A 23135-nucleotide genomic window follows, 5' to 3' on the forward strand; every position below is an offset into this window, starting at 1 on the left:
TCCCTCCAGTTTACAGGACAATAAAACTCTGAACAAGCTGCAGATGTTAAATAACGGTTTGATTTGCACATCTGTAATTTCAGCTGTGGAGTTTGTCTCTATTTTTCCTGCAGTTTGTACCAAAGTTCTTTGATCAGTGTAATTAGTTGTGTTAAGTTTAAAAGAAGAACGAATAAATATTATTTGAATCTTAAATGTTTTATATTTGTTGGATTTGTGAAGCATCACTGAACTCAAGTTAATCAAACTACCTCCGTTTGAACTAATTAGAACAAAATAATGAAAGGAACCTTATGATGTGAGGTCTGATATTTTAACGACAGGAGGTTAAAATAAACTTCCTGTTTCTCCTGCAGGACGTCTGTTCATCACATCCCATGATGCTCTGGGTGTCATTCCGACACGTTTCCCTCCAAGTTCTTGTGATTTCAGATTCTTCTGACGTAAAAATTGTCAGATTTAAGTTTTTAAATATTTCAGCAGCTTCGATATCAGTCAGACAAATCTCCCATAATGCACCTGCTCCAGCTGTCTCTACTCGGCCTTGGTGGTCTTGTACTGGGCGCGGCGGCGCAGGTAGGTGTGGTAGAAGAAGTTGGAGAAGAGCAGCAGGTAGCTCAGGTACATGAGCGTGGCCCAGGTGATGTTGTCAAGGCGGGAGGGGCAGTCGCCCTGCTGCATCCAGCGATACACCAGCCCGCTCACCGTCAGCCCCATGGCCATCTGCAGGATCTGAGCGCTGGTGATGACCATGGCGAAGGGGCGCGGCACACGCAGGCTGGCGGCGCGCACCGCATAGTAGCTGTACATGAGTGCGTGCACGCCGTAGTTCATGGTCATGAACCAGCCGCCGCCGGCCACCATGTCTTTGTAGGAGTACCAGGAGTACAGCAGCACGGTGATGTGGTGGTACCAGTGCAGGAACAGCAGCTTCTGCTTCCTCAGCACGATGAACGCCGTGTCGCCTGGGAAACAAACCAGAGGCTCCATTAGTGCTGGAGTCAATCCATCAGATTTACAATCTATGGTCATTTATCATCTGATAGTCTGATGTCAGCGTCTCCAATGTGAAGCTTTATATCATTAAACTGAATATTTTGATCAGGGTTACACACACAAACACAGACAAACGAATCCATGATGAAAATGATTGTTCCGTATGGAGTATGGAAGTCCCGCCCACAGAGCAGCAGCTGGAGCTCTGATTGGCTGGCTGTTTGTGTGTGATGTCTCTTTAAGTTAAAAACAGCATCTTAAAACTGAAGCTGATCACAAAACAAAAACTGACTTAAGGACCAGTGTGTAAGATTTAGGGGATCAATTGGCAGAAATGGAATATAATATTCATAAGTAAGCTTTGATTAGTGTATAATCATTTCATTACCTTAGAATGAGTCTTTATATCTACACAGGGAGCAGGTCCTCTTCCACGGAGCCTGCCATGTTTCTACAGTAGCCCATAATGGACGTATGGAATGGATGTATTAATTGATCATAAACATGGTAATAGTCTAAAATTGTTGCAGTGACACACTAACACTAGTTTAGGTGAATCAATCAATGCATTGTGGCTCTAAAAACACTTTTCATTTCATAATCAATAATGATTTTTATCCATGAGAACACCAAAAAAATCATATTGATTATTTGTTCATGTATTAAAAATCTGTGAAAGTTTGACCCAGTTCGAGTCGATACAGCAGCAACACAGTAGAGTTCATGTTGTTCTCAGCTTGTTATAATCTGCTCTGTTTAAACTGACATGTCGCTTTGCTATTGATTGTTAATAACTTATGTATCTTTTGAATGTCATCTGCACATCGTTTGTACAAGAAACAATAAATCTGTGACAGTTTGTAGGTGAAGCTTGTTGTGTGTAACACTGGTTCCCAGTAACACTGGGCTAAAGGTAACCTGATATCATGTTTATTGATCCAAACTGGATCAAACTTTAACTAAAAGACTTAAATAAAATTTAAACATTCCAAAACAACATAAAATATCCAAAAACAGTAAACAATCCATCACTCTGATGTACTCCTTATGAAGTAATGAACCAGTTAAACTGTATGAAGTGATGAACCAGTTAAACTGAGTGTATATGAAGTGATGAACCAGTTAAACTGAGTGTATATGAAGTGATGAACCAGTTAAACTGAGTGTATATGAAGTGATGAACCAGTTAAACTGAGTTTATATGAAGGGATGAACCAGTTAAACTGTATGAAGTGATGAACCAGTTAAACTGTATGAAGTGATGAACCAGTGAAGTGAGTGGATGAACTGACCGAGCTCTGGCGCTTTGCTCAGGACGAAGGCGTAGGCCCAGAACTTGCTGATTGGTCCGTTGTAGAAGCTCTGGTCACAGACGGAGTGTCTGAAGCCGCTGCTGCTCAGGATGTGAAACATGTAGGAGCCGGTTCGAATCGCACCAACGATACTAAACACAAAAACACACAGAAACAAAAACTTCACCGACGTGCATGATGATGGACAGCTTGTTACCATGGAGACCGCAGCAGAGCTCGTTGGCTCAAACTTCTCTTCAGTGACGGCACTAACAGCGCGCCACTGGTTACCATGGAGATGGTTAAAGGTTGTTTGTCAGGAGGAGGAGACGCTAAGGTCGCCTGAGAAACGACTCAGTCAGGACATGTGAGAGCCAAACTCAAGTGTGGACAAAATAACAGAAACACCTGAGCAAATTCCTGTCAGATTGTCACATGTTGTGTTTTCTTCAAACCACAGAGTCCATTTCTTTTGGCTGCATCATTCCACGACTGCAACTAATGATTGTTTTCATTATCAGTTAACCTACTTATTATTTTCTTGATTCATTGTCTATGAAATGTTAAAAAAAAGTGATAAAAATATTTTTCACAGTTTCTGAGTCCTTGGTGATGTCTTCAATCTGCTTGTTTTGTCTGAATAATAATAATAATAATAATAATAATTTGTTTGAATAACAGCACAAAACCTCAAGAAATTCAATTTACTGTCAAATATGACAAAGAAAATCAGCAAATTTGAGAAGGTGGAACCAGATACTTTTTGGTATTTTTGCTTGAAAAATGACTGACAATTAAATTGATTATCAGAAGGTTGCAGATTCAACATCACTCCATCAAATGGAAGTATTGTTCATGTCTGCTGCATCATTTTAGACATTTACCCAAAGATTCAGGCCAATTTAGACTACATGGCCAAAAGTATGTGGACAGTGTAACATATTCATGAATCTGCTGCTTTAACAGCCTCCACTCTGCAAATGTTGGAACCTGCTACAGGATGAGTCTGACTCACAGTCCATCTCAGAAGTGTTGAAAGGTCGGAAGTCAACTTGTTCCACAAACTGTGTTGAAACAGCAAAGACACACAAACACAAAGCTGGAAGCACACTAATGTAAAAACAGCAGTTCAGGATCCAAACGAGGGTCCCACTGCAAATCTCTTCCACAAAAATGTTTATATTTCTGCTTTTTTCTTGCAAAATACTGGATATTCTCCATCTTCAGGTCTCTAAAATCCCTCACATGACAGAGCCAGGAAGGTTAGAGACCACTGGTCTAAAATATCATTGTTTGCTGAAGCATTAATCTTAAAAGGAGGTTCCCAGTGTTCCCAGTGTGTGTTAAACCAGCAGTCAGGTGTCCATATGAAGAGTGAAAGAGGTTTTCCTTGCTGTAATCATTCCTCCTGTTCATACTGGATATTAAAAGATCCTTCAAATGTGTTTTAATGGAAGTGATGGAGGATAAAATCCACAGTGTGTCCACACAGTCATTTAAAAGTCTGTGTGAAGCTTCTATTCAGCTTCAGCAGTCTGAGTTAGTCATATCAAGTGGATATCTGACACATTTACAGTCTTTTTAGCATCAAATTCCCTCTTTGTGTTTCCTCGGACAGTGTTTCCCTGTTGAGCTGCAGGTGGAAGTATAGTAACAAAAAGAGGAACTTTGGCACTAAAAAGACTGTAACGTTGAAAGATATCTACTTGATTTGACTCATTTGGACGCTGAAGCTTCATATTAGCTTCAGATAAACTTTAAATACATTTTGTCCTCCATCACTTCCATTGTAAGGTCATTATGAAGGGATCTTCTAATGGTCAGTATGAACAGGAGGAATGATTACAGACAGATAAGTAAAATTGTGACTTTTAAGATTAAAGATCCAGAGAACACTGCAGTGTGTGAGCAGGGCTGTCCACACACACACACACACACACACACACACACACACACACACACACACACACACACACAGTTTATGTGTCTCAGGTGAGTGTTACCTGAAGAGAGCGAGGCTGAGCGACCAGACAACCAGCGGCCGCCGCAGGTTCATCTTGGGGCGGGGCTTCATGTAGTGCTGACCTCCAAACACCAGGGCGGCGTACATAGCGCTGAACACAAAGGACGTACTCCTGCAGGGAAACAAGTGCAAACTCAGGTCAACTTTAACTCCAGCGTGTAGAGTTTAAAGGACCACGCTGTGCTTTTACATGTTCACGCCAAATAACTTCTATCTGCTTCTTTGGTCACTTCCCAAAACTATTTCTGCTTCTGTAATATTTAGCAGAATTCTCTATATGTTCAGGCGATAAATCCGCCTTCAAATTCAGTGCTTCATCCATCAAAACACATTTCTAACTCACTGGAAATTATGATTTCATCTTTTATCTGAGAGTATCACAGATCATTAAAACTACTCATTTAATAACTTAAGTGAGAATCAGACTGAGTTTTATCATGATGAACACAAACTCCTTTAATCAGCCACGACATAAAACTAACAAATCAGGTCAAAAATTACCATAAAAAGCCTGATAATTAGAGCTGCAACTCATGATTATTTTCATCATCCATTAATTTGTCAATGATTTTCCCCATAATCAATTAGCTGTTAGTTGATCTATAAAATGTGGATCAGTGTTTCCCAAAGACGACGTCCTCAAATGTCTTGTTTTCTCTTCAGTTTACTGTCATAAAGATTAAAGACACCAGAAAATATTCACATTTAACAAGCTGCAATCAGAGAATTTGAACTTTTTCTTCTTGAAAAATGACTCAAAACAATTAATTTATTATCAGTATAGTTGCAGATTATTTTTGTTGATTGACTAATCAATTAATTGACTAATGGTTGCAGCTCTGACTGATAATTGTAATTGTTGCTCAGCTTCTTTACATCATTAATTTATTTATGTTTGTTTCCAGACGTTGCATCACAACTTCATCTATATTTAAGTTTCATTAACAGTTTTACTTTATTTAGATTCGAGTCTTTCATTCATTCTTATCATCTTTTCATGAACATGTCTGAGTTTGTCTCTTTTAAATCAAACTTTGAGACTGAACAGCTTCACTGAGCAAAGAGTCAAACTGTTACTTAGCAACAACAGATAAACAAACTCCATCAAACACAGCAGGTGTTAAATACCTGAGACACGACTGTTACATCACTTCACACATTTATCTTTAACAGTTTCAACATCTAAACAAATCAATGCTTTTAAATTTAAATTAGGATTTAATTTGTGAACTTTATGAATTGATTCATAAAAAAAAAAATCTATTTACAGGATGTTTCCGGCACATATTTGAGTGTTTCATCATCTCTGGGAGGGACAGGGTGGAAACTTCTAACTGGGCCGACTGGAAAGAAAGTCAACATACCACAAATACACCAGTGTGACGTCACTGCAGTGACTCACCTGTGTTACACCTGTAGCACTGACCAGATTTATGTAATCTCACACATACGTAACTTTAATCGGTTTGTCCCAAATCTCCACTGTTCCTCTGTGAAGAGAGAAAATCTCACTAGAACCTGGTGGCAAATCTTTAAGATTCCTGGTTTATTTGAACTTTTGACACTTTCTGATCAAAGTTACGTTTCACTTCTGAAAAGTAAAACCAGCATCAAGAAAAAACCTTTGCCCCCCCCCGGGTCGTTCAGTATCGAGCAAACCGGTTAAGTTGGAAGTTTGTTGGCATTTGTACTGTTTGCCCCCCCCCCCCCCCCCATGCGCCCCCTCCTTCAGTCACATTGTCAGCACTACATACATTTCCTGGTAAGAGGTTAATTTAAAAACATCTACATCTTTAAATGGGAGGTTGAACTAATCCTGACTGTGTTTGAAACCTTCAGAGGAAGAAGCTGAGTGAAATAAAAATCTTACCAGTTCGCCTGCATCCAGGCTATCGCTCCTCTCTCATCGAAGCGTCGCTCGAAGCTGAAGGCGGACAGCTGGAGCTGAAGCTGCGTCTCATTCAGCTGCAGCATGTTTGCTTTCACTAATGTTTGTTCCGCTAAATGATGTAGAAACTGTTTCCGTCTGTCCTCTCTGCTGTCTGTCTTCTCTCTGACTGTCCTCTCACCTGGCTCCGTCCTCATTAAAGCCTGCTGGCAGGGGGCGGGGTCTGTTTGGCGGGGCGGGGTCTGTTGGCAGGGGGCGGGTCTGTTGGCAGGGGGCGGGGTCTGTTGGCAGGGGGCGGTGTCTGTTGGTAAGGGGCGGGGTCTGTCCACTGCCTGTACTGGAATAAAAAACTAAAAACATAAATAGAACAAGGTAACATTCAAACATAACAAGTGTTTGTTTACTGAATGTTTAACGTTATTCTAACAGAGAAAATACGTGAACCTGTTAATCAATAAATTACATTTCATTATAAGACCCAATTAATGTATAATATTTATCTATTTAAGATTCAGTCAGCAAAAATAAAAGTTCATTAGAAAATACTTATTTCCACGTTTTTACTCACAATTCAACAACACAAGTAGATGAAAAAAAATGAGATTCTGAAAATAAAACTGAAGCATTTTTAGAAATAATTTGTAATGTTATGAGATTAAAATCGTAATATTGACTAATAATTACAAGAGTTTGAGAATAAATGTAATCTGATGATAAAGTTATGATTTGACTCCACAGACAGAAGTTTGACTGCTGAAAGTAAAAGTAAAAAAAAGCAGAAACTGATTGTTATCATGTGATGCTACTTTCTACATTTCAGAGGGAAATATTGTACTTTCTACTCCACTACATTTATTTGACAGCTTTAGTTACTTTTCAGATGAAGATTTGACACAATGGATAATATAACAAGCTTTTAAAATACAACACATTGTTAAAGATGAAACCAGTGGTTTCCAACCTTTTTGTCTTTTGACGTCTTACAAAAAGCAGTGTGTAGTCGGGGTCACATTTCACATGTCTATGAGTTGTTAACAGCTCCACCAAATAGTGATTTTTCCCTCTAAACTTCTCACATGCTTTCATTTCAATAAATGTTCAAATGATCCAATATTTCAGCAAAAATCAAAGATTAGAGAAAAAGTCCAAAAACTGAAAACAGATTTGTGTATCAGAACTTTGTTTTTTCTTCTTTCCTCTCCCATTAATCATCTCACCACCCCTCAGATTTATCTGCTGACCCTTTGGAGGGGCCCGACCCCTAGGTTGGGAACCAGTGGACTAAACTAGCTAACTGTATATAAAGTAGTGTAAACTAGCTCCACCTCCAGCAGCTACAACAGTAACATGCTGCTCTAACACTGATGCTTCACTATTAATAATCTAATGATGTCATATATAATAATATATCAGTCAGAGGGACCAAACCACTACTTTTACTGCAATACTTTAACTACATCAAGCTCATAGTACTTATGTACTTTTACTGCAATACTTTAACTACATCAAGCTCATAATACTTATGTACTTTTACTGCAATACTTTAACTACATCAAGCTCATAATACTTATGTACTTTTACTGCAATACTTTAACTACATCAAGCTCATAATACTTATGTACTTTTACTGCAATACTTTAACTACATCAAGCTCATAATACTTATGTACTTTTACTGCAATACTTTAACTACATCAAGCTCATAATACTTATGTACTTTTACTGTAGGAGGATTTTTCCTGCAAGACATTTACTTGTAATGGAGTATTTTTACATCGCTGTTTTGGTACTTTTACTGCAGTAAAGTATCTGAATACTTCCTCCACCACTGCTGCAATGGAGGGAAAGTAGTACCTCTATCAGAATGGAAATATTTATAAAAATAGAACTTGAGTATAATGCTTGAATAAAAGGTACTAAATTACATCCTTCATTCTGTCTCTACAGAGCATTTGCATATTTTTATGGAGCTGAAGTACAAAATCCAGTTTCCATGTACTTTTACTTATACTGTAATGGAGTATTTGTACATCGCTGTATCGGTACTTTTACTGTACTAAAGGGTCTTCTGGAGCTTTCAGCATGAGTTCAGATTATTTTGTAAGACTTTATTTTGTAGAATTAGGACTTTACTCTTTAAATATCACAAGTATTCTTGAAATCTCAGTTTGTTTTTCCGGTCTGACGTTTCCTTACGTTATCGTTACGTCACCTAAACGATGCGGAAGTGTAAGTCACCGTGGAGAACGTAAACTAATGTGTGCAGCCGCCCAAAAAAACACCGAAAACAGGCGGAGAGGAAGAACCGGACAAAGAACCGGAGGACGAACCGGAGGAAGGACCGGACACGGCGGACCGAACACCTGCAGATGCACTTTGACCGCTACCGGCATGTAACGTAACTTAGCTAACCGTTACTGCCCTCTGTGGCCGTCGGTCCGCTCGTTACCGACAGCGTTACCGTCCATTGGACCGACGGGCTGAGTCAGAGTCCATGTCGGTTCCCCTGCTGTGTTGCACGGGTCGCTAGAGAGCTGCGAGCCCGCTACATCCCGTCCTGTCGGAGGTAAGTGCACGTCAAGCGGAACTCCTTTAAATAAAATCTCATTTTAACTTTTACTTTATTATCAGCTAAATTTCACAGATGTTCTGATGTGACTGAAGGTGTTTTCAGATTAGCTAGCATCTCCTCATGAATTCGGCGTATATTTAAGTCCGGCAGCAGCAGTTAGTTGGAGTAAAATGTCCACTTTTACAACCGTCCGTGTGTTTGTGGCGGTGATTCAGACCAGCGGTCCGCCCTGCTGAGCGGCGGCCAGCGGCCACATTACAGGTCTGCTGGGCTGCTGGGCAGAAATATAAACACATGTAAACATGCCGAACTCAACAGTATATTCCCGGGATTTATTAAAGGCTTTGGATCATCTGTTAATCGATAAGCACTCCGGAAATAAACAAGGGGAGGATTAAACTGACAGATCTTTGAAAGGAGTTCGGCGGTCTGGCGGTTGAAGAGCAGCGGGTGTCCGAGCTCGAAAAGGCAGCAGAAACGCGTCTTTTTGTCAAACATACCCGCCAAAAGAGCTTCTTACTCTTAAACAAAGTACGCATGAGCATGTTTTGTGTTTGTATTTTGGTTTTTGGGTCCAGCTGGAGAGAAAATGGATAAAGTGAAGTCCTGTGCTCATCAGTCAGGACCAGAGAGGAGCCTCAAACTAAACACCAACACACATTTCTATCTAAAATCTGCTTCTGTTGAATCAATGTGTCTTAAAAAGTAACGTGTTCATTCAGCTGTTAAAACCTCAGTTTACAGCAAAGCTCTACAGTTATTTTCACTTTCATTATCGGCTCTTTTTTCAACTAAATGTTTATAAATATTCTTCAGAATACGATGAAAATATATATTATACTAAAATATAATTTGGTCTCTTAAATATCTAGAGCTGCAACTAACGATTATTTTCATTATCGACTAATCTGTCGATTTTTTTTCTGGATTAATCAATTAGTTGTTTGGTCCATAAAATGTCAGAAAATGGTGAAAAATATTGATCAGTATTTCCCAAAGATGACGTCCTCAAATGTCTTGTTTTGTCCACAAAGATCTTCGGTTTACTGTCACAGAGACTAAAGAAACCAGAAAATATTCACATTTAACAAGCTGGAATCAGAGAATTTGGACTTTTTTTCTTAAAAATGACTCAAAACAATTAATTGATTATCAGAATAGTTGCTGATTAATGTAATAGTTGGAAACTAATCAATTAATTGACTAATGGTTGCAGCTCTAAATATATCATAAATAATAGATGATAGATACTCGTCAGAAACTGATAACTTTGAATGAATGGATGGTTTATTTCAGTCATACAACAGTTTGTGGGATCTGCAACTGACAAAATCATCATCAGACATGTTCACACAATAAATATTCACACAATCAATGATCAGAAAAGGAATCAGCTGAAGTCCAAGACTTATTCTTTCCTGTCCTATACATCCTAGACTTTCATTTGCTTTTTGTTTTTACTTTATTTTACCACAATATAAAGAAACAGAGTAAATCATCAAACTGAAGAAGCAGCAACCAGCAAATGTTTGTGATTTTCAACTGACTTTAACGAGGTATTGATCACATCAAATACTTTGGACACCTTTTCATTCAAGGGTTTTTCTTACAGACGGTGACACATTAAAGGAAAAACTGGTCCAGGTCTGAGTACTGGACCCCTACAGTGAGGGGGTCTGGGGGCTCTGTTATGCTGGCATGGTTTGGGTCCACTTGTCCCCTTAGAGGGAAGGGTCACTACTAATCAATACAAAGTAGTTGTGAGTGATCAGCTCTATCCTGATGGGAGTGGTCTCTTCCAGAATGACGATGAATGATGTGAATCAGATGTTACGACCTTCACAGTCACAAGATCTCAACCCAGCTGACATGTTAGACAGCGCTCTGCATCATCATCATCATCACAACACCACATGATCAATGATGTTATTGATCCTCTCCACCACCATCATCACAACACCACATGAGGAAGATCTTTATGAAGGATGATGTTCATCCCTCCAGAAGAGTTCAGACACTGTAGGATCAATGAGGAACACCATTCTTCAAAAAGATATTCCCTCATTTAAAAAGGAAAAACTGAAACATCACACTGACACAAATATTCCGACTCTTTGCTATGACACTTGTAATTTAGCTCAGGTGGCTCCATTTCTCTAGGTCATCTCTGAGATGTTTCTACACCTTGATTGGAGTCCACTTATGGTAAATTCAATTGATTGGGCAGATTTGGAAAGGAACACACCACCAGTCTATACAAGGTCTCACAGCTGACAATGAATATCAGAGCAAAAACTAAGCCATGAGGTTGAAGGACCTGCCTGCAGAGCTCAGAGACAGGATTGTGTCAAGGGACAAATCTGATGAAGGCTACAAAAACATTCTGCTGCATTGAAGGTTCCCAAGAGCTCAGCGGCTCCATAATCCTGAAATGGAAGAAGTTTGTTACAACCAGGACTCTTCCCAGAGCCGCCCGGCCAAACTGAGCCATCAGGGGAGAAGAGCTTTGTTAAGAGAGGTGACCAAGAACCTGATGGTCACTCTGGCTGAGCTCCAGAGATCCTGTGTGGAGATGAGAGAAACTTCCAGAAGGAAAACCATCACTGCAAGACTCCACCGATCTGATCTTTATAGTGTTTATGGAGTTTTGAGTGTAGATTGATGAGGGAAAAAATGAATTTAAACGAATTTAGCATCAGGCTGCAACATAACATGTGAAGAGAGTGAAGTGTGTTTAATTGTTGCGTTCCCTCTTTACTGAAAGTTCAGCTCTCTGTTGAACATTTCTCTCTCTGTGCTGATTAAAAAAGAGCGAAGCAACAAAACAGATTTGATTAAAACATTTTAGCATCGCTGAGAGTGAATCTGAATATTTAATCAACCTGAAGCTGCAACAGACGCGTTTACTGGAGCCTTTATAACTCTGCAAGGACGACCAGGAGGACTCACTGGAGACACTGGTGTGGTCTAGATCACTGGCGTGTTCTAGATCACTGGTGTGGTCTAGATCACTGGTGTGGTCTTGGTCACTGGCGTGTTCTAGATCACTGGTGTGGTCTTGGTCACTGGTGTGGTCTTGGTCACTGGTGTGGTCTTGGTCACTGGTGTGTTCTTGGTCACGGCGTGTTTTTGGTCATGGCGTGTTTTTGGTCACTGGTGTGTTCTAGATCACTGGCGTGGTCTTGGTCACTGGTGTGTTTTTCGTCACTGGTGTGTTCTTGGTCACGGCGTGTTTTTGGCCATGGCGTGTTTTTGGTCACTGGCGTGTTCTAGATCACTGGTGTGGTCTTGGTCACTGGTGTGTTCTAGATCACTGGTGTGTTCTTGGTTACTGGCATGTTCTTGGTCACTGGCGTGATCTAGATCACTGGCATGTTCTTGGTCACTGGCGTGTTCTAGATCACTGGTGTGTTCTTGGTCACTGGCGTGTTCTAGATCACTGGCGTGTTCTAGATCACTGGTGTGTTCTTGGTCACCGGCGTGTTCTTGGTCACCGGCGTGTTCTAGATCACTGGCGTGTTTTTGATCACTGGTGTGTTTTTGGTCACTGGCGTGTTCTAGATCACTGGTGTGTTTTTGATCACTGGTGTGTTCTTGGTCACTGGTGTGTTCTTGGTCACTGGTGTGTTCTTGGTCACAGCATGTTTTTGTTCACTGGTGTGTTCTTGGTCACTGGTGTGTTCTTGGTCACTGGCGTGTTCTAGATCACAGGCGTGTTCTTGGTCACTGGTGTGTTCTAGATCACTGGTGTGTTCTTGGTTACTGGCATGTTCTTGGTCACTGGCGTGTTCTAGATCACTGGTGTGTTCTTGGTCACTGGCGTGATCTAGATCACTGGCGTGTTCTTGGTCACTGGTGTGTTTTTGGTCACCGGCGTGTTCTAGATCACTGGCGTGTTCTAGATCACTGGTGTGTTCTTGGTCACTGGCGTGTTCTAGATCACTGGCGTGTTCTAGATCACTGGTGTGTTCTTGGTCACTGGTGTGTTCTAGATCACTGGTGTGTTCTAGATCACAGGCATGTTCTTGGTCACTGGTGTGTTCTAGATCACTGGTGTGTTTTTGGTCACTGGCGTGTTCTAGATCACTGGTGTGTTCTTGATCACTGGTTTGTTCTAGATCACTGGCGTGTTTTTGGTCACTGGTGTGTTCTTGGTCACTGGTGTGTTCTAGATCACTGGCGTGTTCTAGATCACTGGTGTGTTCTTGGTCACTGGTGTGTTCTTGGTCACTGGTGTGTTCTTGGTCACAGCATGTTTTTGGTCACTGGTGTGTTCTTGGTCACTGGTGTGTTCTTGGTCACTGGCGTGTTCTAGATCACAGGCGTGTTCTTGGTCACTGGTGTGTTCTAGATCACTGGTGTGTTCTTGGTCACAGCGTGTTTTTGGTCACTGGCGTGTTCTAGATCACTGGCGTGTTCTTGATCACTGGTGTGTTCTAGATCACTGGCGTGTTTTTGGTCACTGGTGTGTTCTTGGTCACTGGTGTGTTCTAGATCACTGGTGTGTTCTTGATCACTGGTGTGTTCTTGGTCACAGCATGTTTTTGGTCACTGGTGTGTTCTTGGTCACTGGTGTGTTCTTGGTCACTGGCGTGTTCTAGATCACAGGCGTGTTCTTGGTCACTGGTGTGTTCTAGATCACTGGTGTGTTCTTGGTCACAGCGTGTTTTTGGTCACTGGCGTGTTCTAGATCACTGGCTTGTTCTAGATCACTGGCGTGTTCTTGATCACTGGTGTGTTCTAGATCACTGGCGTGTTTTTGGTCACTGGTGTGTTCTTGGTCACTGGCGTGTTCTAGATCACTGGTGTGTTTTTGATCACTGGTGTGTTCTAGATCACTGGCGTGTTTTTGGTCACTGGTGTGTTCTTGGTCACTGGTGTGTTCTAGATCACTGGCGTGTTCTAGATCACTGGTGTGTTCTTGGTCACTGGTGTGTTCTTGGTCACTGGTGTGTTCTTGGTCACAGCATGTTTTTGGTCACTGGTGTGTTCTTGGTCACTGGTGTGTTCTTGGTCACTGGCGTGTTCTAGATCACAGGCGTGTTCTTGGTCACTGGTGTGTTCTAGATCACTGGTGTGTTCTTGGTCACAGCGTGTTTTTGGTCACTGGCGTGTTCTAGATCACTGGCGTGTTCTAGATCACTGGCGTGTTCTAGATCACAGGCGTGTTCTTGGTCACTGGTGTGTTCTAGATCACTGGTGTGTTCTAGATCACTGGTGTGTTCTAGATCACTGGCGTGTTCTAGATCACAGGCGTGTTCTTGGTCACTGGTGTGTTCTTGGTCACTGGTGTGTTCTTGGTCACAGCGTGTTTTTGGTCACTGGCGTGTTCTAGATCACTGGTGTGTTCTTGGTCACCGGCGTGTTTTTGGAAAGATGGTTTTCACTTCCGACAGATCAGATTAAATCACGTCCACTGAGGTCATCAAGAGAAATATCAGCAGAGAAACGAAGACGCTGCTTCATCAACAGGAGAGAAACTCAGAAACTGGTGAGAAGAAACTTTTATTCAACAGTTTTTAAAGCAAGTTTTCTGAATGTGAAGCTGAAACCTGAACGTGTTTCTTTAATCGACAGCAGAGCTGCAGGAGGACGACGTGTCTGTGAACGTCTCACCTGCAGAGTGAAAAGTCATCGACCATCCAGGTAACATGAACATTAATATGTCATTTAGTTTATTGTCTTCAGTCATCGTGACAGGTTCAACTCAACAACTGGATCAACATCTGTTATTGATACCAAGTGCATGAACACAAAACCTAACAAATCCCTGAAAATAAAAACAAACAAATAATACTGATAATACAAAGATCACCAGATATTATAATGATTTAATAACAATGATAATAATAATAATGCCAGCTAGTTATCACTGCTGATATTCGTGTGATCTGACTGCATCTTCCTCACAGACAGGATGTAAGAGTGAGATTCAAACAAGAACGTTGGTTTTCTGCGAAGTTTCCTGAAATCCAACTATTAGTTCTAAAATATAATTTAATTACTTCTGGATTTCATTAATTGAACAGTGTCTGTATGTTAAACAGTTTAAACTCTGTAAACAGAAGTTCAGACACTTTAAATGCAGCTCAGAGTCTCTTAAATTCTACAAACATTCATACTTTAAGAAGAGCAAGAACTTTGTGTTCACAGTTAAACTGAACATAATAAGAGCTGCATCTCTCTTCATGTTATAATATATAGAAAGTGTCCAGAGAAGGTGGAGTCTGCTGCTCTCTGCAGCGCGTCTCTCCTCTGAGCCGCTGGACGAGTTTATCTGGCGACAGACTCAGAAAGTTCTGTGATAATAATGATGACAGACTCGTTAGAAATGTGTTTCTTCATGTAAAATAGATATGTCATTTTAGAGGGCGGAGTCTTTCTGTCATGATCTTAGTTTTATGTTTTTAAAATGTTTGTGTCGTTCAAATCATAGTTTTATCAAAACTTAAACTTGAGGTGAAAGAATACAGAAACAACAAAGTTGTAGACAAGTAGACAAGCTCCCGCCGTGTCCGTGGGTCACATGACCTTCACCCTGCAGCTCGTAGCGGTCTGTCGAGAGTCTCCCGTCCTGACAGACAGTAGAAACCTGAACGATCACCTGAAGATACAAACACGCTGCAGGATAACAGAGCTGCAGCCATTAAATTATATAAATTATATATATTATATTTAATTAATTGCCAACTACTTTGATAATCGATTCATTGTTTTGAATCATTTTTTTTATTGCAGCTTGTTAAATGTGAATATTTCCTGGTTTCTTTAGTCTCTGTGACACTAAACTGAAGATCTTTGTGTTGTGGACAAAACATTTGATGACGTCATCTTTGGGAAACATTTATCTACTTTTTTCACCATTTTCTGACTTTATAAACTAAACAACTAATCAATCAATTCAGAAATTGATAATGAAAAATAATGATTAGTTACAGCCCATTCATATTGTAGTGCTTTGTGACATCACTGTTGGGGGTGTGGTCAAAGGATCAGTCTGTAACACTGTGTGTTGTCCTGATACTGGACAGGTCTGACACCCCCCCCCCCCCCCCCCCCCACCTCCCCCCCCACCTCCCCTCATGAGCTGTCATCCTGCCATCTGTCACTGCTGCTCCACCATTGGCTGCAGGAGCAAAGTCTGCAGGCAGCAGAGGACGTGATTGGCTGGCAGGCTGCCTAGAAGAAAGGGGCGGGGACAGCAGCTGATTGATAGAGATTGGAGGAGGGGTGAGGAGGAAGAGGAGGAGCTGGAGGAGGAAGAGAAGGAGAGGTGAGGAGGAGGGGGAAGAGGATGAACTGGAGGAGGAAGAGAAGGAGGGGTGTGGAGGAGGAAGAGGAGGAGCTACAGGAAGAAGAGGAGGAACTGGAGGAGGAGGAATAGAAGGAGGGGTGAGGAGGAGGAAGAGGAGGAGCTGGAGGAGGAAGAGGAGAAGCTGAGTGGAGGCAGACGTAAATCCACAATGAGCCGGCTCTGCTGCGGACAACAAGTGTTGAGAGAGTGAGCGGAGGGCGAGCGAGGATAAGCCAGCAGAGAGAGAGAGAGAAGAGGAGGTTACCACGGCAACTCAAGGGACGACGTCGCCGCAGCGGCGAGGACACACAGGTAAGGTTACAGCTGCTCTGTGTGTGTGTGTGTGTGTGTCGGCACATGTGTCTGGATAAGTGTGCTTTTATAAGTGTGTGTGTTGGTGGATTGAGCAGTGCATGCTGGGAGGTGGGGGGGGGGGGGGGGGGGGGGGGAATCCTATTAGCAGAGTCCAAGAAAAGTAGGACTAACTGCTTATCAGTCTGACAGACTGAAGCTCTGCATTTACAACACACACAGGTGAGTGAACCAGTGTGTGTGTGTGTGTGTGGCTGTAAACTGAGTTCAGAGTCGAGACGAGCTGCGTTCAGTTCGTTAGTTAAACTTTATTCATTTGTCAGAACTGATTTTTTTCATCCTCAATTAATATTTTTTCTGATCAACAGTCCAAAGATATTTAGTTGGTGATATTCAGTCTGTCATGTATGACACAGAAAAGCATTAAACCATCACATCTGAGAGGATGCAGGCAGTGAATATTTGACTTTTTTACTGAAAGATTCCTTCCAAACATGTTTTAAGACAGACAGAAATACTCTAGAAGTACTTTTTACCACTTTAAAATCCTTTAAATGACATCTTCTCCCTCCTTAAAAACACTGAGTCTGTAAATATATTTAGTTTTTACAGTTTTCCTGCTGAACACCAGAAGTTTCCTGCTTCTCGTCCATCTCAGTGTTTGTTACTGGAGGCTTCAAGTTTACACATCATATGTGTAATATGTGATATGTGATCGTATTGCTGAGTCATCAAGGACACTTTCATGTTTTTGAGTTGAGAAATGTTTAAGAAAACTTTAACATGGTGACTAAGAGGAAACTACTTCCTGTCAGCGGGTCCTCCGGTCCGCCACTGACTGATGCTCACGGCGTCTTAAAGTGCCGCATGAGGGTTAATATGGGAGGGAACGGATGGTTGGAGCAGCTCTGAACATCTGATAATGACGTAGATGAGTTTACACTGCAGTTATTTGAAAGCCTGCTGAATCTCATACAGATGCTAACTGCCGCCTCGTGTGTTTATAACAAAGAGTCGTTATTTTACGACCTGAGAAGGAAAACGGTCAAAAGCCAAAAAGGTTGGAAACCACTGGTTTCATCTTTAACAATGTGTTGTATTTTAAAAGCTTGTTATATTATCCATTGTGTCAAATCTGCATCTGAAAAGTAACTAAAGCTGTCAAATAAATGTAGTGGAGTAGAAAGTACAATATTTCCCTCTGACATGTAGAAAGTAGCATCACATGGAAATACTCAAGTAAAGTACAAGTACCTCTAAACTGTACTTCACAGTAATTTAGTAAATGTACTGAGTTACGTTCCACCGCTGTGTATGAGGAGCTTTTAACGCCAGCCTGCTCTGTGATCTGTTGAATAAATCAGCTTTATGAATGAAGACACTGCTGCTGATGACCTCTGACCTTTTCCTGTCTGCTGTTATGAAGGTTTAATCAGACAACATGAGTCTGCTGCTAACTGGTGTCAGTGTCATGATGTCACCACATTATATACTATACAAGATTTTAAAAATATAAAGTAAAGTCGACTAAACATAACTGGCTGTAACCAGCTTCATCATCAGATATTATCATAGTTTATTCTGCTATCGTTTCATCAATATGCATCTAAATCTGCCTCTGACTTCCAAAAACTATTTAACATATTTAATAAAGACTGAAGATCCTCCCAGAAACTCCTTCCTGTAAACCAAAATAAACAGTCAACTTAAATCATGTGGAATAAAAAGCAAATGACAACGATGTGGATCAGTGATCAGTGATTGGTCGTTAGGTCACGATCTGGCTGCTGATTGGTCGACTGAAGGTGCTGCTGAGCCACAGACACATTATTGACTCATTCAATGAATATGGTCGACGCCTGTAAAGGAGAGAAGTTCAACTTTGCTGTCTGTTCTGTCTGTTCTGTCTGTTCTGTTCTGTCTGTTCTGTTTGTTCTGTTCTGTCTGTTCTGTTTGTTCTGTCTGTTCTGTTCTGTCTGTTCTGTTCTGTCTGTTCTGTTTGTTCTGTTCTGTCTGTTCTGTTTGTTCTGTCTGTTCTGTTCTGTTTGTTCTGTTCTGTCTGTTCTGTTTGTTCTGTCTGTTCTGTTCTGTCTGTTCTGTTCTGTCTGTTCTGTTTGTTCTGTTCTGTCTGTTCTGTTTGTTCTGTCTGTTCTGTTCTGTTTGTTCTGTTCTGTCTGTTCTGTTTGTTCTGTCTGTTCTGTTCTGTCTGTTCTGTTCTGTCTGTGCTGTCTGTTCTGTTTGTTCTGTCTGTTCTGTCTGTTCTGTTCTGTCTGTTCTGTTCTGTCTGTTCTGTTCTGTTCTGTCTGTTCTGTTTGTTCTGTTCTGTCTGTTCTGTTTGTTCTGTCTGTTCTGTTCTGTCTGTTCTGTTCTGTCTGTTCTGTTTGTTCTGTTCTGTCTGTTCTGTTTGTTCTGTTCTGTTCTGTTTGTTCTGTCTGTTCTGTCTGTTCTGTTTGTTTTGTTCTGTTCTGTCTGTTCTGTCTGTTCTGTTCTGTTCTGTTTGTTTTGTTCTGTCTGTTCTGTCTGTTCTGTCTGTTCTGCTGTCTGTTCTCTCTGTTCTGTTGTCTGTTCTGTTCTGCTGTCTGTTCTGTCTGTTCTGTCTGTTCTGTCCTGTCTGTTCTGTTTGTTCTGTTCTGTTTGTTCTGTCTGTTCTGTTCTGCTGTCTGTTCTGTCTGTTCTGTCTGTTCTGTTCTGTCTGTTCTGTTTGTTCTGTCTGTTCTGTTTGTTCTGTCTGTTCTGTCTGTTCTGTTCTGTTTGTTCTGTCTGTTCTGTCTGTTCTGTTCTGTCTGTTCTGTCTGTTCTGTTCTGTTTGTTCTGTCTGTTCTGTTCTGTCTGTTCTGTTCTGTCTGTTCTGTCTGTTCTGTTCTGTTTGTTCTGTTCTGTCTGTTCTGTCTGTTCTGTTCTGTCTGTTCTGTCTGTTCTGTTCTGTTCTGTCTGTTCTGTCTGTTCTGTTTGTTCTGTTCTGTTTGTTCTGTCTGTTCTGTCTGTTCTGTCTGTTCTGTTCTGTCTGTTCTGTCTGTTCTGTCTGTTCTGTTCTGTTCTGTTTGTTCTGTCTGTTCTGTTCTGTCTGTTCTGTCTGTTCTGTTCTGTCTGTTCTGTTCTGTTCTGTTCTGTTTGTTCTGTCTGTTCTGTTCTGTCTGTTCTGTTCTGTTTGTTCTGTCTGTTCTGTTCTGTCTGTTCTGTCTGTTCTGTTCTGTTTGTTCTGTCTGTTCTGTTCTGTCTGTTCTGTTCTGTTCTGTTTGTTCTGTCTGTTCTGTTCTGTCTGTTCTGTCTGTTCTGTTCTGTTTGTTCTGTCTGTTCTGTCTGTTCTGTTTGTTCTGTCTGTTCTGTCTGTTCTGTTCTGTCTGTTCTGTTCTGTCTGTTCTGTTCTGTCTGTTCTGTCTGTTCTGTCTGTTCTGTTTGTTTTGTTCTGTTCTGTTCTGTCTGTTCTGTCTGTTCTGTTTGTTCTGTTCTGTCTGTTCTGTTTGTTCTGTCTGTTCTGTCTGTTCTGTTTGTTTTGTTCTGTCTGTTCTGTTCTGTCTGTTCTGTTTGTTCTGTTCTGTTTGTTCTGTTCTGTCTGTTCTGTTCTGTCTGTTCTGTCTGCTCTGTTCTGTTTGTTCTGTTCTGTCTGTTCTGTTCTGTCTGTTCTGTCTGTTCTGTTTGTTTTGTTCTGTTCTGTTCTGTCTGTTCTGTCTGTTCTGTTCTGTTTGTTTTGTTCTGTCTGTTCTGTCTGTTCTGTCTGTTCTGCTGTCTGTTCTCTCTGTTCTGTTGTCTGTTCTGTTCTGCTGTCTGTTCTGTTTGTTCTGTTCTGTTTGTTCTGTCTGTTCTGTTCTGCTGTCTGTTCTGTCTGTTCTGTTCTGTTCTGCTGTCTGTTCTGTCTGTTCTGTTCTGTTCTGCTGTCTGTTCTGTCTGTTCTGTCTGTTCTGCTGTCTGTTCTCTCTGTTCTGTTTGTTCTGTTCTGTCTGTTCTGTTCTGTCTGTTCTGTCTGTTCTGTCTGTTCTGTTTGTTCTGTTCTGCTGTCTGTTCTGTCTGTTCTGTCTGTTCTGCTGTCTGTTCTGCTCTGTTCTGTTTGTTCTGTTCTGTCTGTTCTGTTCTGTCTGTTCTGTCTGTTCTGTCTGTTCTGTTTGTTTTGTTCTGTTCTGTTCTGTCTGTTCTGTCTGTTCTGTCTGTTCTGTTTGTTTTGTTCTGTTCTGTTCTGTCTGTTCTGTCTGTTCTGTTCTGTTCTGTTTGTTTTGTTCTGTCTGTTCTGTCTGTTCTGTCTGTTCTGTCTGTTCTGCTGTCTGTTCTCTCTGTTCTGTTGTCTGTTCTGTTCTGCTGTCTGTTCTGTCTGTTCTGTCCTGTCTGTTCTGTTTGTTCTGTTCTGTCTGTTCTGTTCTGTTTGTTCTGTTCTGTCTGTTCTGTTCTGTTCTGTCTGTTCTGTTCTGTCTGTTCTGTTCTGTCTGTTCTGTTCTGTCTGTTTGTCTGTTCTGCTCGGTTCTGTCTGTTCTGTTCTGTCTGTTCTGTTCTGTCTGTTTGTCTGTTCTGCTCGGTTCTGTCTGTTCTGTTCTGTTCTGCTCGGTTCTGTCTGTTCTGTTCTGTTTGTTCTGTTCTGTCTGTTCTGTTCTGTCTGTTCTGTTCTGTTCTGTCTGTTCTGTTCTGTTTGTTCTGTCTGTTCTGTCTGTTCTGCTCGGTTCTGTCTGTTCTGTTCTGTCTGTTCTGCTCGGTTCTGTCTGTTCTGTTCTGTTCTGCTCGGTTCTGTCTGTTCTGTTCTGCTGTCTGTTCTGTCTGCTCGGTTCTGTCTGTTCTGTTCTGTTTGTTCTGTCTGTTCTGTCTGTTCTGCTCGGTTCTGTCTGTTCTGTCTGTTCTGCTCGGTTCTGTCTGTTCTGTCTGTTCTGTTCTGTTCTGTCTGTTCTGTCAGACATTTGACACAGTTTCAAGAAGGTAAAATGAGTAAATAAGTTATTTAAATGATGAACATTTATAATGAACATACAAATAAATTTCATTATTCCATGATGAAAAGCTACGCAGACGTGTTTGTAAGCTGTCGATCGTAGTTCTTATAAAGAAAGAATCAGAGTCGGCAGGTCAGAAAAAATCATAAATTGCAATCGATGCGTCTGTAATTTTTATTTTATTTTTGACTATTGATTGATGTCTCTAACTCCTGGTGTGGTTTTGATCAACGCTGTGTGTTTGCAGCTGCACATCATAACCTTTCTGGCTTCAGCTTCTTAAATGTGATGATTTGCTGTTTCTCTTTGTCATATATGACAATAAACTGAGCAACAAAACAAGACACTCTGAAGACATTTCTCTTTACTTTTTAACACTGCATCGAGGGAATAATCAGCAGATTAATCAATAATGAAAATAATAGTTGCGGCCTGAGCTGAAACCATCCACTGATTGGTGGACAGTAGAGCTCCAGCTAGTGGTGGTGAAAGGAGGCAGCTGTTAGACTAAGCAGCTTCATGTTGTCTCCACCAGCATCAGAAACACAAACTGACCAATCACAGAGCTTGTTGTCTCCACGCTGCGACGTGTGCTTACTTGTTGGAGATGCATGTCAGCGGCTGTAAAGCTTCAGTGTTGTTTCAGTGTTTGTGTCGCAGACTCAGATCCTCTTTTCATCTCCCGTCCCGTCGTTCTCTGGAGGTTTACTGACGTCACTGCTCAGGATTTCTGGGTAATGAGTGTTCAGAGGTCCGACATGCAGCTGTAGATGTGTAAACTGTAGTCACACGTGTCTCTGAAGAAGTTCACTTTTATAAAAGTTGATTTTATTGAACGTGTTTGATCAGTCAGTAAGTGTATTATAGTTGTTTTCCAGCTGCTAAATCAATCCAGACATTTATTTAATAGCACATTATGGCTTTATCTCATGACAGTGAGATAATAATTCATGGATTCTGTTCTCCATCTTTGGAGAAACTAACAATCTGCAAACATTGTCTTTTCAGTGACGTGTGTTGAATACGTCGACTGCGTTAGGGTTAGCGAGCAGGATGCAGATCACTGGTTTCACTGCCAGTTCTTCTTATTTCAGTCTCAATGAAACTCCAATGAAACTCCCTGACGGACTTTTAAATGGTTTGAACAGGAGAAGAACTCGTTCACTTTTTTATTATTATTGTTATTATTATATAAAAACAGTATAAATTGATTAGTCAATCAACAGAAAATTAATCAGCAACTATTTTGATAATTGAATATTCATTTTAGTAATTTCTTAAGTAAAAAAAGTCAAATTTGCTGGTTTCAGCTTCTCAGATGTGATGATTTAATACTTTTCTGTGTCACCCATGACAGTAAACTGAATATCTGGGTTTTGGACTGTTGATCAGACAAGAAAAGATATTTGAGGATGTAAATATGAACTCTTCTAAATTATAATGGATGATTTTTCATTATTTTCTGATATTTAAGAGCCAAAATGATGAATTTATGGAGAAAAGACTCGTCAGATTAATTGATGATAAATATAATCATAGTCACAGCTCTAGTAGTGATAATCGGTATCAGTAACCTGATGTCAGTGAGTTCTTCTGAATAAATAAATAAAGTTTAACTGAACGCAGCTCTTCTTCACTGAGTTTTATCTGATGTTGAACTCTGAACTCAGTTTATTTCACTCATTCACGCTGATGTTGTTAAAATGTCAGTGTGTTGATTAATGAGCTCCGTCCCCTAAAAATAAGTAAATAATTAAATTAAAGATGTTAAAATTCATGGATAATCAGGCTCTACCTGTTAGCTTGTTCACAACAGTTTGTTATTAGTGAACTCAACATTCCTGGTTGG

General features: G+C 40.8%; 3 protein-coding genes across 5 annotated transcripts in view; 1 reads left to right on the forward strand and 2 right to left on the reverse strand.

Annotated features, from left to right (window-relative positions):
* Nucleotides 1-177: 177 nt before the first annotated feature.
* LOC121912033 (elongation of very long chain fatty acids protein 6-like) lies at nt 178-6385 on the reverse strand. Its single transcript, XM_042434072.1, has 4 exons — nt 6182-6385; nt 4292-4423; nt 2289-2440; nt 178-965 (listed from the first exon to the last, which is right to left on the reverse strand). The coding sequence occupies exons 1-4, from the start codon at nt 6283-6285 to the stop codon at nt 535-537; spliced, it is 819 nt and encodes a 272-aa protein (XP_042290006.1). The 5' UTR covers nt 6286-6385; the 3' UTR covers nt 178-534.
* A 1604-nt stretch (nt 6386-7989) lies between these two features.
* LOC121911768 overlaps nt 7990-23135 on the forward strand; it is a 74810-nt gene continuing 59664 nt past the window's right edge. For 2 of the 3 annotated variants that reach the window (XM_042433593.1, XM_042433595.1), the window contains exon 1: nt 16160-16376. The gene's annotated coding sequence lies outside the window, so the exon portion shown is untranslated. Of the gene's footprint in view, nt 8765-16159; nt 16377-23135 lie in introns of those variants that run through there. The other variant, XM_042433594.1, reaches the window with a different exon arrangement.
* Nucleotides 11280-14405, reverse strand: LOC121912098 (histidine-rich protein PFHRP-II-like). Its single transcript, XM_042434179.1, has 5 exons — nt 14387-14405; nt 12426-13010; nt 12031-12327; nt 11720-11881; nt 11280-11332 (listed from the first exon to the last, which is right to left on the reverse strand). Exons 1-5 carry the CDS (start codon nt 14403-14405, stop codon nt 11280-11282), a joined length of 1116 nt encoding a protein of 371 aa, XP_042290113.1.

This window comes from Thunnus maccoyii, chromosome 14, assembly GCF_910596095.1.
Source record: "Thunnus maccoyii chromosome 14, fThuMac1.1, whole genome shotgun sequence".
NCBI classification, from domain to species: Eukaryota; Metazoa; Chordata; class Actinopteri; order Scombriformes; family Scombridae; genus Thunnus; species Thunnus maccoyii.